The following is a 17,640-nucleotide window of genomic DNA, read 5'->3' on the forward strand; positions in this document are numbered from 1 at the left end:
ATTGGTGCATGTGTGTGTATGTGGGGGCACGTGTGTACATGTGTGTGCTTGCTCAGTATTCTTGAAGGATAAGGTCTTAGGGAGGAATTCAGTTGTTAAAAATACACATTTTATATTGCAAAGTTATTTCTCCTTCCCCCAGAGAAGTTGTATCTTTTACTAGGTCTTAAAAATACGATTGATACTCTGCCGTACAGGCAAAAAAGAAGAGTATTCCAAGTAGAAAGTGAGCAAATACAGACCCAGGTGGACGTTCGCAGGGTAAGGGCCAGCTCTAGGTAGTCACAATTGACTTTAGGCTCAGAGTGGCAGAGACGAGGCCGACTACTAAATAAAAACACTTATTTTGCACATTTGGAAAATAATGCTAATTTTATTTCATTATTTGCAAGTATTTTCTTCCCTCTGATGGATCAGTAGAGCTTAAAAAATATTCTCATATCTTACAGTTTTAACATGATATAAAAGTACAATGAAAAAAAAATTACCTGTTGCGTATAAGGGAGGCAACATAGATCCAAACGGACAAAACATTTTTGGGATACGGGTGGATATATACAGCTAAAGCGAACTCAACATTTGGAGCATCGATGCTGTGCACTCCAGTGCTATACACAGCTTCAATCAAAGGCTTTACTTCAGAGTAGGGCATGTGAAGGGGGAATCCAGAGAACTGAAAGAAAAAAACCCGACATTTTAAATTATTAGGGAACCTGAAGTTTTCACTATATTTTCCCTAGATAAATGAGTGCAATTCTTAACATTCTTAATAAGAAGTGTTCCTTCTAGATCTCGGAGTCATTTATTTAGTTTTGTTTTTCTATTCAGCTATGTATTAGCAATACAGAAAATGGAAAGCAGCTAAATGTCTTTTTGTTTTGATTGCTAGCATATTTACTTGGTGTATGAGACACCAGTTAGTGACCCGGTCACCATCCACTGTTCCCCTCCCTCTTCCTTACATCCCTGAGTTGGAATAGAAACCCATGCAATTCCAGGGACCTGGGTTAAGTTAATACATTCTGTTCCCCTGGCCTCAGTGTTGATCCACAGGGAAGAGCATATGATCAAGGAAACTTGTGAAAAAGTGATGGCGCATGGGTGATCTCCTGCTCAGTCAGAACCGTGGGTGCAGATGTGAGTCTTGCCAGGACCCATCCAGCCGTTTGATACCACGAGAAAAGCCAGCCTGAGGATGATGCCGTCACGTGGAGGAGGGCAGAGTGGGCGACAAGGAAAAATGGTACAGCCCTGATAGCTCCTCACCCTAACTTTTACCTAAATAAGCCAGTAAGTTCTTTTTCTTGCTCAAGCTTGTTTGAACTAAGTTTTCTGTTACTTGAATTGAATTGTGGCTGAAAACTTAGCTGTAGAAGTTAAAGGATACGTTTTAGTCAGCGAATAGAATTAAATATCCAAGGTGATACCACACTGTTGAGCCAACAAGGCTTACTGTTTTAGTTTGAGACGGCTCTCTAGGTTTTATTATCCAGCTATAGGATATGAACACACAGCACTACTGGCAGGCAGTAGAGAATATATATTATCTAGTAATGAGAATTTTTCTTTCCAATGAAAAGCAGTTAGTATAAAATCATATCCTTTAAAAAAAATCTGATCTAGAGTGGTTGGTTTCAGCTTTATGCTCAGTTGAGTCTAATATGCTCTTAGCCAGATAGTTTGAATTTATTTAATACTCCTGCAGTTTTTAAAAGGTACTATTTTTCATTGGATACTCCTACAAAAAGGGATGGTATTTTCATTGTATAGAGGCATTTTGCTGTTTAATGATTGGTTCATTTTTGCATTTGAACTTTTAATCACATTTTTCAGTCTGTGCTGCTTCATCTGTGTACTTTGGAGAGCAGTGTAGGTATTTTCATTCCAAAAACCTATTACCGAGCAGTTTCCAATTTGAAATGAAGAAACCCACAGACTTCTACCAACCCTGTAGTCTCCCAGCTGCCGGAGCAGCTCTGCCCGGTGGTCGTCTTCCGCGCCTTCTCCTTGACTCCTTTCTAACAGAGGCAGGAAGTGGCGCAGGGTGGAGGCGCAGTATCTGTTCCACCGCGTCAGACGGCGTGGCCTCCAGTCCATGATTTTTTCTTTCAGTATTTTTTCAATCCTGTTTATAAAAAATAAACTCCATTTCTCGGTGACTTGACTTTTCCCTTGTAAGCAGAAATAAAAAATAATGTTTAGAAACTATTAAAAGAAAGAAGATGTTTTCAGGAATTAGTTGTTCTCTGTGAGGAGCCCAAATCAGGCTTCAAAACTTGCATTTGAGAGTAAACTGGTGTTTTCTAGTAATAATACCTCAAAAAGAGTCAGATTTAACCTTATGCAGTTTGACATGCTGCTCTTCACATGGCTTGAGACATTAGAAAGGGCACACTGGCTTTGAAATTGTATCTGGCTGGGCTCAGAAGCGCCCTCTAACACTTAACATGTATGTGGGCCTCTCTGAGCCTCAGTTTCCATGCTTGTGAAACTGGGAAAATAAGTTATATTTTACCAGATTATAAGGTTTATTGGGCCTCAAATGGGCTCTTAACAGCTTTCTGCCTGTGTTAGGTTTATAAAGTAGCTGAAGGTCAGTTAACCACTAATTGGACAAAAGCATATTTAAGCTGAAGATTATGACACTGTCTGAACAAGACCCATAAATAACATGATGTTGAACTCAGGTCCGAGGTGAAGCTTTTGGAGAACTACCTATCATTGCTGGACTTCACGGCTGTGTGTCCCACACCATGTTATATACCACAGCCTTCTTCTGGGCCTTGGGATTTAGAGATCATATCTGTACTTGGTATCTATAAACACGAATTGAAATTTAGTTGCCCGAATTATCTCACATCGATGCAGGCTGAGAATTGTTTGGTTTGGTATTAACACTCCTAGTGGCAGGTTGCATGTGGATTTATGGGTATCACGTGACCTGTCTTGTAGTTCGGCGGCGGCCACTTTGTCTGTGCGCTGGTAAATTAGCTCTTCTGGCTACAAAAGAAAAAATAGTTCAGAAATTCTGTAAATCATTTACACTTCATTTCCATAGCTATACATCATTTTCTAAATCTTTTTTAAAAAAATTATAAATTCTCAGACTTTCAGTTAGATATAGAGAATAATGTAAGAGCTGCCAGTGTATCCATGACCTACCTTATAGTGCTTTGTAGTTCTCTCTCCATTTTACTACCCTTCTCTCTCCTCACAGAAGTAACCGTGCCCTGAATTTGTTTTTTAGCACTCTTTCATTCAACATATATTGAACACCTGCTGCGTGCCGCGGACTTTTACAGGTGAGGGGATACAGCTGTGAATAAAATTCCTGCCCTCATGGTGTTTACATTACAGTCAGTGGAGATAAGCAAATTAGTGAAATGTGTTTATGATTTAACTACAAATGTATGTTTTCCTAAACAATATATTGTATGGTTTTGCATGTTTTCTAAACTTTATGTAATAATTTTATACTGTGACTATGCAACTTGCTTTTTCTCCTTAACGTTGTATTTAGAGATAATAGCAAATGCTATTTTCAAGTATTTACTAAGATTCATTGATATTGACATATTTGTGTAACTACTATAAAATCCATCATATCCCTTTTTCCTTCTGTCATTCTGTTTCCTAGGTTTCTACAGACAATGTTCCTGTGAAAACTCTTATGTTACCTTGTATACGTAGGAGAACTTATCTATGGTGATTTTTTTTGAAGCTTTTTTGGGAAAGGTTTGATCCACAGTAAAAAATGCATTTTCTATTAGACACACAGAAAGACATATGTATATACCTAGCTAGCAAGTTTAAAGTTTTAATCGCATGCTTTACATAATCTACTGCTGTCCAGGTCTCTCTGAATTAATGTTATGAGCCCCTCCTGGGTCACGCTGTACAGTTTGATTTCATGTTTCAGTGGCAGTGATGAAATTAATTTAGTGAATTGAGACCAGCATTTAAAAAATTACATGGAATATGTTTTGTGGTATTTTTTAAAGTCATGGGATTCTATATCAGAACTTCTTCTTTCATGTATGTATATCCTGGTTCATGATATGATGGTCTATTTCTTATTGTGAGTTGGGCTTAACTAATTTTGAAAATCAAATATTATTCTAGACTAAATATCTAGGAGTAGAATTAAGGCTCAGAAAATATCTGGCCCCCCAGTATAATGATGTCAAATTCCCCACTTTCTTTGTCTACATTTGTTAATAATAAAAAAAAAAAAGTACCTGAACACTGGAAAGGCCAGGATATGGAAGGCTTCTTGAAAAGAAAGATTTCCAAAGCTTGGGCTTGGTGACATCAAAATTTATCCTTAGTGGGGAGTCATATCGTTGAATATTAAACCAGATCTAAAAAAGACAAGACTACATCAGCATATATGGTAGCAGACGTCTACGTATATATGCATGTGTGTGCAGGTATGTATGGAGACAGCAAGAGAACATGTAGCTTGCACACTGTCATATTTTTATCTGTAAAACTGATGAGAATTTTACAATCAGTGGCATCATATAGTTGTCATGAGCCATTTTTCCAGATTTTTTTTATATCTGCAGTTGAGGTACACCTTACTGTTGATTGTATGTTGATGAAATAAGGTAGTTCCTGGTGATAACCTAGAATTTTTTAGAAGACAGACAAGGCTACTCCTTTCTTGGGCTATTCTCTCCTAACCCTGCTCTTCCCAGCCTCCTCACTGTGTTAAGTCTCCATCTCTCTGCTTCCATAGCACTCTGTAACCTCTGGTATGTGAGTGGCTGTCTTGTTGAGGCACTGTAGCATACTGATTCTGGAACCAGACCACTTGCATTTGCATTCTGGCTCCAACATTTACTACATATGTGACTTTAGACAATTAACTACTGTGTGCCTCAGCTTCCTCCTCTACACAAGTAGGATAATGGTCCTTACCTCATAAAGTTACTGAGCAGATTAAATGAGTCCTTATTTCAACTGTACCTCTTACAACAATGCCTGGTACATAGTAAGTACTCAAAAAGTGTTAGCTATCTTATTACTATTATTAGTATTTATCATTGTTTATAATTATCTATCTCACTAGACTATTAAATGTTGCCTTGAGGACATTTGCCATGTGCTTTATTCACTGTTGTATCTTTAGCATCTAGCATAGTTCCCAGTCGGCATATGGTAGGCATATGAGTGACTGCGTGCATGAGTGGTAAATTTGTTCATTCAACATAATCAGCAAGTACCTATTATATTTAGGCTCTGTTCTAATCACTGGGGATAAAGTTGTGAATGAAACAGAGTTTCTACCAACATGCAGTAGCTAATGAGAAGACAGTGCAAACAAACAAGTAAACCCATGGAATATCAGATGATACATGATGTAGTAGACTGAACTATTGGCCCCGATTCTCCACTCATTCTATACGCACATCCTTGGCCCTGTTACTTGGCAGTTCCTACCACTAAAAGGGTAGAAGTATTTCCTTGCCTCTTGGTCAGGAGAATGGGATAGAAAGGTCAGTGTGTAACTTCTGTGTCCAAGCTTAAGAAGCTCTGTGTGTTCCTGCTTGCCCTCTTGTGCCTCTGCCATCGCCGCAAGTCCCAGAATAAAAACGCATGAAGCAGAGCTGTCCCTGCCCAGAACCATCCCTGCTGACCCACAGTTGCATAAGAGTAATTGTCTGAAGCCATCTAGTTTGAAGACGGGGTTTTACTATTTTATTGTGGCAATAGCTAAGCTTACAAACTCTGTGGAGAAAACTGCAGGAAGAGGTGAAATTTTAGGGTAAGCAGAGAAGTTTTCACTGGAAAGATAGCTTTTGATCATAGATATAAGAAGTAAGTGACAAATTAATGAAGATATCTGATAAGGGGAAGGGTCATCTATGCAGAGGAACTAGCAGATGCAAAGTGCTTGATGTGTTTGAGGAACAAGAAGAAGACAGTGACTTCAGAGGAGTGAGCAAATTAGAGCAAGAAAGAGATCAGCAGAAGATGTGGGGGCAGGGCAGTTGTCAGATCATAGAAGGCCTTGTGAGCCACTTTAAAGATTTAAGCTTTGACTCGTAAGTGACTAAGAAGCCACTGGAGTATTTTAAGCAGAGGAGTGACATAATTTACCTTCTATTTTAACAGGAATATTCTTTGTTCTTTTGAGATTAAACAGAAGAGGGTAGATTCAAGTAGGTAAGTCTCCTGTTGGGCTATTTTGAATAGTCCAGATGAGAATATACAAAAATAAACTCAAAATGGATTAAAGACCTAAATGTAAGACCAGATACTTTAAAACTCCTAGAGGAAAATAAAGAACACTCTTTGACATAAATTGCAGCAATATTTTTTTGGATCTGTCTCCTAAAGTAAAGGAAATAAAAACAAAAATTAACAAATGAAACCTAATTAAACTTAAAAGCTTTTGCACAGCAAAGGAAACCATCAACAAGATAAAAAGAGAACCTGCTGAATGGGAGATTTGTAAATGATATGACTGATAAGGGGTTAGTATTTGACATGTATAAAAAGCTCACACAACTCAACATCAAAAAAATAAGCAACCAGGTTGAAAAATGGGCTGAAGAACTACATAGACATTTTTCCAAAGAGGAAATGTAGATGGCGAAAAGGCACATGAAAAGGTGCTCGGCATTGCTAATCATCAGGGAAATGCAAATTTAAATCACAGTGAGCTATTACCTCACACCTGTCAGAATGCTGTCATCAAATAAGAACACAAATGTTGGTGAAGATATAGAGGAAAGGGAACCCTCTTATACTGTTGGTGGGAATGAAAATTGGTGCAGCCACTTTGGAAAACAATGTGAAGGTTTCTCAAAAACCTAAAATTAGAACTACCATATGACCCAGTAGTTGCACTTCTGTGTATATATCTGAAAAAAACAAAAACACTAATCCGGAAGGATGGATATACCCCAGAGTTCATAGCAGCATTATTTACAGTTGCCAAGATACGGAAGCAACCTAACCATCCATCAACAAATGTATCAAGATGTGGTATATGTATACAACGGAATACTATTCAGTCATAAAAAAGAACAAAATATTGCCCTTTGCAGCAACATAGATGGACTTGGAGGGCATTATGCCAAGTGAAATAAGGCAAACAGAAAGACAAGATACAGTATGATATCACTTATATGTGGACTCTAAAAAATAAAACAAACTAGTAACGGTAACAAAAAAAACCACACTCAGATACAGAGAACAAACTAGTGGTTACCAGTGGTGGGAGGTACACACTACTGGGTCTAAGATAAGCTACAGGGGTGTACTGTACAACATGGGTAATATAGCCAGTATTTTATAATAACTATATGGAATGTGACCTTTAAAATTGTATAAAAATTTAAAAAATAAATAATAATCCAGGTGAAAGCTACAGTGGTATGGACAAAAATGGTAGCAGTTGAAGGCAGAGCCAGTAGAATTGGCTGATGGATTGGATGTCAGAGAAAGAAAGGAATCAAACATGTTTCCAAGTATTTTGACCTAAGTAACTGGATTGATGGAGTTGCCATTTATTGAGATCAGAAAGACTGCAAAAGGAAACTGGGAGTTTAATTTGGGCATGTTAGGTACATGAAAGTGTTGAGTAGGTAGTTGGACATTTGAGTCTGAAGTTCTGGGAGCTAGGTGAGATAGAGATACAGATTTGGGGGTCATCAGCTTGTGTGTGTTCCTAGGGGGAAGTATAGATAGAAAAGGGGTTTGATGAACTTTGAGGATCCCTGGTTTTTCAAATTTGGAGAAATAACAAAAAGCAGCAAAGGTCACAGAAAAGTGGCAGCCAAGGAGGTAGGAGGCCTTGATCCTTGGAATCCAAATCAAGCAATTGTTTTAAGAAGACAAAATCTTTCAGAACTACACTTTGGCTATAGGGTAGGGAATGTGTTAGAAAAGCAGTGAGAAATAACACTGAGGAAAGAGCTGAAGTCAGGTTACATAAAGGCTTTCAAATAAAAGGTGAGAAGTTTATTCTAAAATCTGTATACAGTGAGGTACTGTCAATACTTTTTGAGCCATCAAATGATGAAAGCTGAACATTCGGAAACATCAGGTGTCAGTGTACCAAATAATGGACTGAACTGAAGACAGATGATTAAGTTGACTACAGTAATGCAGGATGAGACGATAATGGCATGACTGGAAAACAGAAGAGGTAGAATCTATGTGACTTGGTATCTATTAATAGGATTGAATTAGAAAGAAGTAAGGGGGGGGGGAATCAAGGACAGTTCTGGGGTTTGAATCCGGGTAATTGACATCCATAGAAATAGGAAGGCCTGGAGGAGGAGCTGTTTTAAGAAACAAAGGAGAAGTAATTTGAGTTATGGACATCCTGAATTTGAGACTTTGACAAAGCACCTGGGTGTCCAGCAAACAGCTGAAAGTTGAGGACCCAAAGATTCTGGTCAGAATGATGACTTCCTTGCCAGGATAAACTAGTTAGAGCTATGATGAATAATAATAGGTATGGTCCTGCAAGAAATCTAAATAGAGAATTTTCAGAAAATCTACTTTTAAGGTGTGGGAAGAAGAGCCAGTGAAAGAAACCTAAGAAGCTATTGCAGAGAAATGAAAACAGTCCTTTATCAGTAAACCAAAGACGGGAAGGTGTTGTGTCATGAGCCATAAAAGGGAGAGGAGAGTGAGGATGCGAGTATACCATTGGATTTATTTATCTATCCATTAGTAAGACAATGGTACTTCTCAGAGTTTATTTCTGTAAAATGGTCGGGAAGAGGAGCTAGATTATAGGGGGTTCAAGTCTGAGTTTACTGAGAAAGTGGAAGCCAGAGGATATAATTAGTATTTAAAGAATTTTGGAAAGAGAGGGGCAATGGTAGTTTGGGGTGTAGCCAGGTGGGGAGAACACAGCTTAGAATTGTTGGACTTCTGAGCCCATCTAGAGGTTGAGAAGGAGCGAGAAAACATATAGAGCCAAGTTGGAACAATTAGCGGAGCCAAATGTTGGAGTAGTAATGGAAACACACACATGGGTGGAGAAGGAGGCTTCCGTCTTGGCAAAGGAGTGAAGGAAGAGAAAGACTGACAGTCCAAAGAGGTGGTGCGGTGGAGCAGAGGGCAGTTGAGGTCCCTAGAGTGCCAGGCCAACAAAGCGAGCCTGACCGTCCTCTCCTGCGCATGGCCGGGGCTTAGAGCAGGTTCAGAACAGCTGCCGTGAGGGATGGCTGGCATCATGAGCCTGTCTGGTCAGAAGAGGAGAAAAGGGGGTCTGTCTTCCTCACAAGACTTGAGCTTTATGGAAATTAGTCAATCATACAGTAATTGTTTTGAGAACTAATGATAATTTTGACGGAAAGTGGAGTTCTTTGAAGGCTTTTTCAATACCTGTTGACTCTGCCTGATTGCTAATATGACCTTAGAATGGTTCTCCACATGTAGATGGAGCTTTTAATTAAAAATAATAATTAACATGCAGATGGCGCTCTACAATGCTCTTTTCACATTGTAATTAATAACAATTATCATTTGCCGAATACCTATGAAAGACAAGTACTTCGCCGGATGCTTGCCATGTATTTCTAATTTTGGCAGTAATCCTGAAGAGCAGACTGGTGGTCTGCAAAGCAGGGGGCACATCACAGGGATGTGAGAAGAGAATATTAGATCTTCTAATTATTTATTTTTACTTCAAGAGTTTCTTCTGTGTATAATATAAATAATATAACGACACATATATAACTTATAAATGAAAAAAACATATATTGGGGATGCATGCTTAAATGATTTTTCTGACAGAGATCACTACGGTTAGACAGTGATTTAAAAAACAGTCACGTTAGCCAACACAGTTGCTACTGTGTGTTAGCTGCTTTGCATTGATTATCTCATTTACTTCTCACAACTACTCTACGAAGAAATGACTAGGAAATACCTTCATTTTACCAATGAAGAAACTGAGGCTGTATAAGATTAAGAAACTTTCCTAAGATCACACAGCTAGTAAATGATGAAGCTGGCGTTTAAATTCAGGCAGTCTGATCCCATAACTCGTGTTTTTGAACAGTGCTTTCTACAGGACCCTTCGTAATTAAATGCGCCTCCCCCGCGAAACCGGGTGCAACTGGATCATCTGATGGTACATGGGAATCTCTTAAGAAAAAAGGAAAAAGAAGAAAGGAAGAAAAGTCTTTTCAGGTGATAAATGTGCCTTATTTAGTTCTCCAGCACTACGAATTAGGCATTGTAAATACGTATTTTGGAAAGGAAGACGGGGCAGAGCCAGGATACAATCTCAGGTCCTCTGAATCTAAATCCTACATTCTTCTTTAGCCTCATTCTGCATCTTGCCGATTGGGTGACTAATTCAACCAAAAATTGTTATTTAGGACCGTTCTGCCACTGTGCTTGACGCTACATTTCTTTAAATGGTATATGTAGATGTTTATATAAAATTTTTGATATGTAACATGTTATTAAAGTCAGTAGGTCAAAAAAAAAAAAAGCAATAGTCAACCGACTGTATTTAAGAGGAAATGGTACTACTTACATTATCAGGACCTATTAAACAGCCCACACTTTTTAAGGGACAGAATGTATCAAATTGTCCATAAAAATGTCCGCTGCAGGGATTCCATATTAAATAGTGACTTTGCTCCCGAGTTAGCACATAGGCAGTTGGGCCCTGAAGGAAAATAGCCATTAAAACAGTTTCTGATTAATTATGCAATTCGGGTCGAGAGTAGTTCACAGATAATCATAACTTTAGTTGGGCCCTGTTTTCTAAACCCCATGGCTAATGGTGAAAATTAGTTTGAAGTTCTAGATTGTGCTGGACTGAAAAATAAAATCAAGTTTATTTTTGCAAAATTCTTGCATGTGCTACTAGTGCAGTGTAAGTGACCCCACAGGGATAGGAGAAGTGTGTTACTCCAACCAATATTCTTTAAAAGAATTAATTAAATGGGATATATATTTTTTCAGTTTTATTGAGATAAAACTGACATCCAGCACTGTATAAGTTTAAGGTGTACAACGTGATTTGACTTCCATACTTCATGAAATGATTACCACAGTAGGTTTAGCGAACATGTATCGTCTCAAATAACATTAAAGAAACAAAAAAATTTTTCTTATCATGAGAATTCTTAGGATTTACTCTCTTAATAGCTTTCATTTATAATGCACAGCAGTTTTCATTTTTTCTTTTAGGCTTTTTATTCAACCTCTTTAATACTGTAACTGTATCATCTCCTTTCTTCCACACCTAGAATTAAAATTCTCAAAAACATGGAATGATAGAATGAAAAAATTACATAATTACTCATTAACTTTTCCCCTTATTACCTGTATACATGTCTCAGAATAACAGCAGTAATTCTACCATGAGCACTTTTAGTTATCTTTATTGTGTTGTACATTACTTGTTTATCTTATAACTGGAGCTTTGTACCTTTTGCTTACCTTTATCTAATTCCCCTTCCCTGCTACTCCCTGCCTCTGGTAGACACAAATCGATCTCTTTTCTGTGGGTGTTTGTCTGTTTGTTTTTGAAGTGTAATTGACCGACAACAGTATGTTAGTTCCGGGTATACAACATAGTGATATTTCTATTCATTTCAGAATGATCACCATGATCAGCCTAGTTGTCATCTGTCGCCATACAAAGGTGTTACATAATTGCTGACTATATCCCCCACACTGTACATTTCATACCTGTGACTCACGTATTTTAGAACTAAAAGTTTGTACTTTTTAATCTCCCTCACCTCACTCCTTGGCATGAATGACACTTAGATCACTAAGGAAATCAGAATTCTTAGTAACAGAGGCTGGAGGGAGCTCATACTAAAAAGACAGAGCTAGGTAGGGTCTATGGGTGCGAAAGGGCTCAGATTTGCCAAAAACACCCTGCAGCATTTATTGTGTAGGGCCCAAGTACCCTCAAAACCATTTTGTGTCTTACCACTGGAATTTCTGGACCACTTTCCTTGCAACTCAAAGGACTGTTATGAAGAAACTCCTGTCCATGACTTGGAACATAACACAACCACGTTAGACAATGACGCTGTTAGAGCCGTCCTGCCTGGCCTTACCTCGGGAATGGCACTGCCCATCACCAGCCAGGCCTTCTTCCCCAGGGACAGGAAATAATTGCATAACAATACTGCATGCTCTTCTTCATCTCCTGCCAGGAGATCAAGAAATTGCTGACAAAAAGAAAAAAGAAAAAAAAAAAATGTTGCACTGACTGACTGCTTCACTCTACATGGGCTGTACAGAATTTTAAAAAGTTATTGTTAAAATTAGTGCCTTAAAGCATAAGACCTATTTTAAAAATATTTTTTCCAAATTTTGGTGCTGTGTTGTTAATTCAATAAAATTAAAAAAACCACTTTTAGTTGGACATGATGTTTTCTCTGACACTGATGACACAGGCTTCTAGAATCAGTTACGAGGTGGAGTGGGGGAGACAAATTTCAAAGGTTAAACTTTTTTTATTTTGAATTTATATATGATAGCTCCCTATGTGCTAAACACTTTTTAAAAGCTTGATTTTTTTAGAGCAGTTTTAGGTTCACAGCAAAGGAATTCCCGGATTTTTCTTGCTCCCATACAGGCAAAGCCTCCCACTATCAACATGCCCCACCAGAGCGGTACACGTATTACAACCGATAAACCTACCTGGACACACTGTCTAATTACCCAAAGTCCATAGTTTATACGTAAGGTTCACTCTCGGTGTTATACATTCTGTGGGTGTTGACAACTCCGTCATTACAGCATCATGCAGAGTGTCTTCATTGACCTGAAAATCCTCTGTGCTCTGCCTGTTCATATCCTCCAACCCTGCCACCACACTGCTTTAAGCACATTGCATGCATTAATTCACTTAATCCTAGAATAAACCTTTGGGGGTGATACTCTTCCCATTTTACAGATGAGGAAGTGGAGGCACAGAGAGATAAGGCATCACCTCGGAAGTGGTCAAGATAGTCTGACTCTAGAGCATATTAATTATTCTATTCTTTGTATATCTTCTTATGGATATCTTGAGGTTATGGAAATTTTATCTTTAAAATTGTCAACATTATGTTGCCAAAATATATTGGAGAAAAAATTTTAAAGTATACTTAAATTTCTTTCATTTAGAGCTATCCTTCAAAGGGAGTTGTATAACACAGTTCAATTTTATGCAAACACAGTGTGATGTGAGATTCAGAAGCAGAATGAATACCAGTGATAATACATGTTTGTTTCATACTACTGAAGACCCATTTGTAAGTTTGTGTAGCGTGCATTGGTTGTAAGTTCCATGAGGTCAGAGGCCATGTTTATTTTGCTCATAGCCAGAACTCGGCACAGTGTCTACTACGTGATAGGTGACCAAGAAATCCATACTGAATGACTAATAACATGCTTTCAGATGCCTGTAAATTAAGGAATATGCAATTTTCAAATGTAATATATATTGTGATTTTGATTATTTAATAAATAAAATTGGGATGTTGTTAAAGTAACATTGGGAGGATAAAATAGCATTAAGATATCTGAAGTGGGATGTGTGTGTGTGTGCGCACAGATACTTTTCTTTAACTTCTGAACTTTGGGCAACTTGAACCAGGAAGAAAAAAAATACTTCAGAATTTAGCTCATCCTGCTAAAGAGATGGCCATGTAGATTTTTATAATGACTAATGAGTGTTGCAGTTTAAAATTATGCAAGCCATTTAGTAGTATTCCATGAAGTCAGCTCAAACCAGTGAATCTGTGAGGAAGAACTACTTACATCAGATGTGCTCCACAGGTCACAGATACCAGCAAACGAAACAGAGTCAGGCAAGAAGGGAATCAAAGACACGTATCGAGCCACCAGTTCCTGGTCAAACAAAATTAGCTGTAATTTTTTTCTAATAAAATAGAAAGCTGGCTCTTATTTCTTGCAAGAAAGTTTCATATATCACAAACATTTATGTGAATGAAATGAAACAAATGCTCACAAGTGCAGCTAAGTGTTGTGTTAATACTATCTCATTTAATCTTCTCTAAACATCCTGAGGAGGATTACTGTCAGCATCCACCCATCTTTTACAGATGGAGGAACTGGCTCTTGTGTCTCTTTGAAATGACCTCATTCATCTTCTTTTCTCCCCCACTTACTTTCTGGCATAACAGGACTTTCCAGGATCATCTTGTATTTCCCCTAGCTCAATCCTGAAAGCAGCCAGTTCTCCAAGAAGCCCTGGTTCCTTCTAGAGGGCAGTAGTATATAGTAACCAAGGTTAGTGCATCATTGTGGGTATAACTCATATTTCTGTAATTGCTAAGGAAGTTGAACATCCTCTCATATGCTTATTGGCCTTTCATGTTTCTGACTTCTGGGAATGTCTTTTAAAATCTATGTGCAGTTGAATGGTGTGAAGCAGGCATCTGTTTTTTATTTTTTCCATGTGTAAGATTGGTGATCCCAGTACAATTTGTCATATATCAGGATTGAGGGAGTGACATTTGAGTGGATCTGTCTGGATTTTTTAATTCTCTTCCATTTTTCTGTTTGGTATGTGTGTGTCAGTACCACTGTACCTTAATTACCAGGGTCTCGTAAGTACCTGGATATATGATATGGTGGCCCTTCCCACTGACTTCTTCTTCTTCAGAACTGTCTTTGTTATTTTTTGGCCCTTTGCTCTGCCATATATATGTTAGAATCAGCTTGTCAAGTTCCACTACAGATCGTTTTAAAAATCTGGTTTTACAGTCTTTGTCTTTTAACTGGAAAGTTTCATCCCTTTGCGTTGATTGTGATTACTGGTAAATATTTTAGACTATTTCTACTACCTTATTCTGTGCTTTTTATTTTTTATTTTTCACACTTTTCCAATGTTTTTTTTTTCTTCCCCACTCGCTTTACCCCATTTCACTACTTTATCTTCTAGTTTAGAAGTTATACTCACTTTAAAAAATCCTTTTAAATTCTTAATCTAGAAATTTCAATATGAATATTTAACTTAAACTCTAAAATTAATAATTATCTTTGCCTTCATCTTGGAAAATACAGGGGCATTAAAATACTCTCATCAATCCTGTCCTGACATACATGCATTTCTTCAGGATTTTTGTCCTGTCCTGATTTTTCAACCACATCTTTTTATTATTGCTGTGATTTACAGTGTTTGCTGACTGACTCACAAATTTCCCGTTCTCTTCGCCTATCATTCTGTGCTGCATCTAGGATTTTCTGATAACCTTCCTTCCTTCTCTCTCTCTCTCTCTTTTTAAATGGAGCTACTGGGGACTGAACCCAGAACCTCGTGCATGCTAAGGATGCGCTCTACCACTGAGCTATTCCCCTCCCTCCTTCCTTCTCTTTAAAGTATATTTTTTAGAAACTTCTTAAGGGAGAATCTTTTGGTTGCAAGTTCTCCCAGTGTTTGTGTAAATGATAGTTTCACTGGATAGAAATGACTAGTTTGATGGTTATTTTCTTTTAGGCTTTTGAAGATGTTATTCCTTTTCTGGCTTTCACTTGTGTAGCTAAAAAATCCACTGGCCTAATTATTGTTCTTTTGTAGACAATCTGCATTTTCTCCCTAGCTGCTTTTAACATCATCTTTGTTTTTGTAGTTCCCTATGGTATGCCTAAGATTTAATTTCATTTTACTTATCTTCTGTAGGATTCATTGGGCTTTTTGAATCAGAGAACTGTTGTCTTTCGTCAGACCTTGAACGTTCTCAGCTCTGTCTCTTTGAATATTGCTTTTCTCCTTTTATACACAATTCGGTCCTTCCCCTTCTCATCCATGTCTGTTAACCACTCCTTTATATCTTCCATTTTTTTCTTTCTCTGTGCTATACTCCAAGTAATTTCTTGGCGTGTGTATTACAGTTCACTAATTCTCTATTTAACTGTATGTAATTTAACTCTGTATTTAATTTTCTTTGCTGTCATGTTTAAACTGTTCAGTTTCTCATTTTAACTTATTCTTTTATTTCTACAAGTTCCATGTAGTACTTTTAACACTCTGCTTGTCAGTTCTAATAGTCTGTTGTTCTTTTGTTCTATTTTCAATTCCCTAGACTTCTTAAATTTATTAAACATACCTATTTTATATTCTGAATCTGATCATTCTAATAAGTGCAGGCTTTGCAGCCTGATTCTGCAGTTGGTTGTTTCTGCTAATTCCTACCTTCTTTCATAGTGACTTATTTCTTCACTGATGATCTTTTATATGTTCGTGTTTCTTGGAAATCTTTCTGTGGAAACTTTCTGAGGCTGAATTTAAAGGATGTTCTTCTAGAAGGATTTGTTTTTGCTTCTGACAAAAACTCAGGGCCATTACCAATATGGACTACTTTAATTTTTTGTTGAAGTTTTTGGGGGTCATAGCGGTAGTGTAAATTTCAGTCCCAAATGTGAATAAATACAGCCCAGTGATTAGGAATTCTCAGGAGAGACTTTTCCTTTTTTCTCTTCCATCCAGAGACAAGATTGAGCACAGGAGGTTTCTTTCTACAGGGCAGGGTATTTCCTAGTTTACCTCCCAATGATTTTGCCCTTCGGGAGTCCCAGCTCTGTAGCTGAGTCTCTAATTCAGCCTTGCAGCCTACTCTAGCGCCACACTCTGTTTCCTGTCTCTAGCAGCCTGTGGCCCATTGAAACTGAGCTCTGGGCATCAGGAATTACAGGATGACCTCAGAGCGAACACTATTCCAAGCCCTCACCCTTGTAGAGTCTTGCTTTCTTGTTCCCTGTCTCTGGTTTCCTCCTCACCTTATTTCTATTTCAGTCATGATTTAAAACATGTTTTAAATATTTTACTCATAACTCTTAAGTGTTCTCTACTGGAGAAGGTTTCTGCATATCTTCTATGCTAAAGAGAATAGAAGTCCCTATTCTGGCTTTTAATAAAAGTTGAATAATAAAAAGGTAAATGAAATGTGGAACACAAGGTGTTTATATATGCAAATAGGTGTATCATTACCTTATCCCTAAATTACAATATTAATGACTTATTAGCAGCAATTACTCTCTATACTGTCCACCCTCCAGACAGTTAGGGGTTACAGTATCGACCTAAGAATAGCCCGTTTAACGTACAGTGTCTGTTCACGTGAGATCACAATAGGTCTGGTGCTCTGCAGGCAGAACATGGTGCATGTATATTTAATACATCAGCATGGATGCTTTTTGTGGTGATGGCCTATGTATATACTTAAATCTTGGAAATAATTTTTGCTTGTTTTGAATTTAATGATTAGAGCATTAAGTATAATACTGAATAGTTATCTTGCTATAATAGAAAGTGCATGAGTTTTGACATCAGAGGCCTAGATTCAAATTCTAGCAAAGTTATAGAGAACACGTAATGAAAACGTGTTTGTATAAGACGTGGAGAAAGTGTAGATACAGCATCTTCCCAGTGTTAATTTTCTAGCACCCAACATAATGCCAGGGAAGCAGTAAGCACTCAGTACTTAACTGCTCACGGAATGGATGGACTAAATGATTATCCTCGCTGGCACCTTCAGACTCTGTTAAAGAAAGTAAGCCTCGTGGTACTAAAATAGTTGTAATCCTGACTTTAATCACCAATGACCTTGATATAGTTACTGTCCTAAGTACTGTGAAATACGGTAACTGAGAGGGCAGTACATTGAAATTTTAAAACCTTTT

The 17,640-nt window shown here is 37.7% G+C and overlaps 1 protein-coding gene across 7 annotated transcripts in view; it reads right to left on the bottom strand.

Annotated features, from left to right (window-relative positions):
* Positions 1-353: 353 nt before the first annotated feature.
* Positions 354-17,640, bottom strand: part of CC2D2A (coiled-coil and C2 domain containing 2A) — a 114,362-nt gene continuing 97,075 nt past the window's right edge. For 6 of the 7 annotated variants that reach the window (XM_074350013.1, XM_045508695.2, XM_074350009.1 and 3 more), the window contains 7 exons: positions 13,756-13,845; positions 12,063-12,176; positions 10,517-10,651; positions 4,239-4,361; positions 2,942-3,000; positions 1,948-2,125; positions 354-673 (listed from right to left, as the gene is read on the bottom strand). In XM_074350013.1, coding sequence (XP_074206114.1) covers positions 485-673; positions 1,948-2,125; positions 2,942-3,000; positions 4,239-4,361; positions 10,517-10,651; positions 12,063-12,176; positions 13,756-13,845 — 888 coding nt within the window. In that variant the 3' untranslated portion in view covers positions 354-484. Of the gene's footprint in view, positions 674-1,947; positions 2,172-2,715; positions 3,001-4,238; positions 4,362-10,516; positions 10,652-12,062; positions 12,177-13,755; positions 13,846-17,640 lie in introns of those variants that run through there. The other variant, XR_012501493.1, reaches the window with a different exon arrangement.

Source organism: Camelus bactrianus, chromosome 2 (genome assembly GCF_048773025.1).
Source record: "Camelus bactrianus isolate YW-2024 breed Bactrian camel chromosome 2, ASM4877302v1, whole genome shotgun sequence".
In the NCBI taxonomy this organism is placed as follows: Eukaryota; Metazoa; Chordata; class Mammalia; order Artiodactyla; family Camelidae; genus Camelus; species Camelus bactrianus.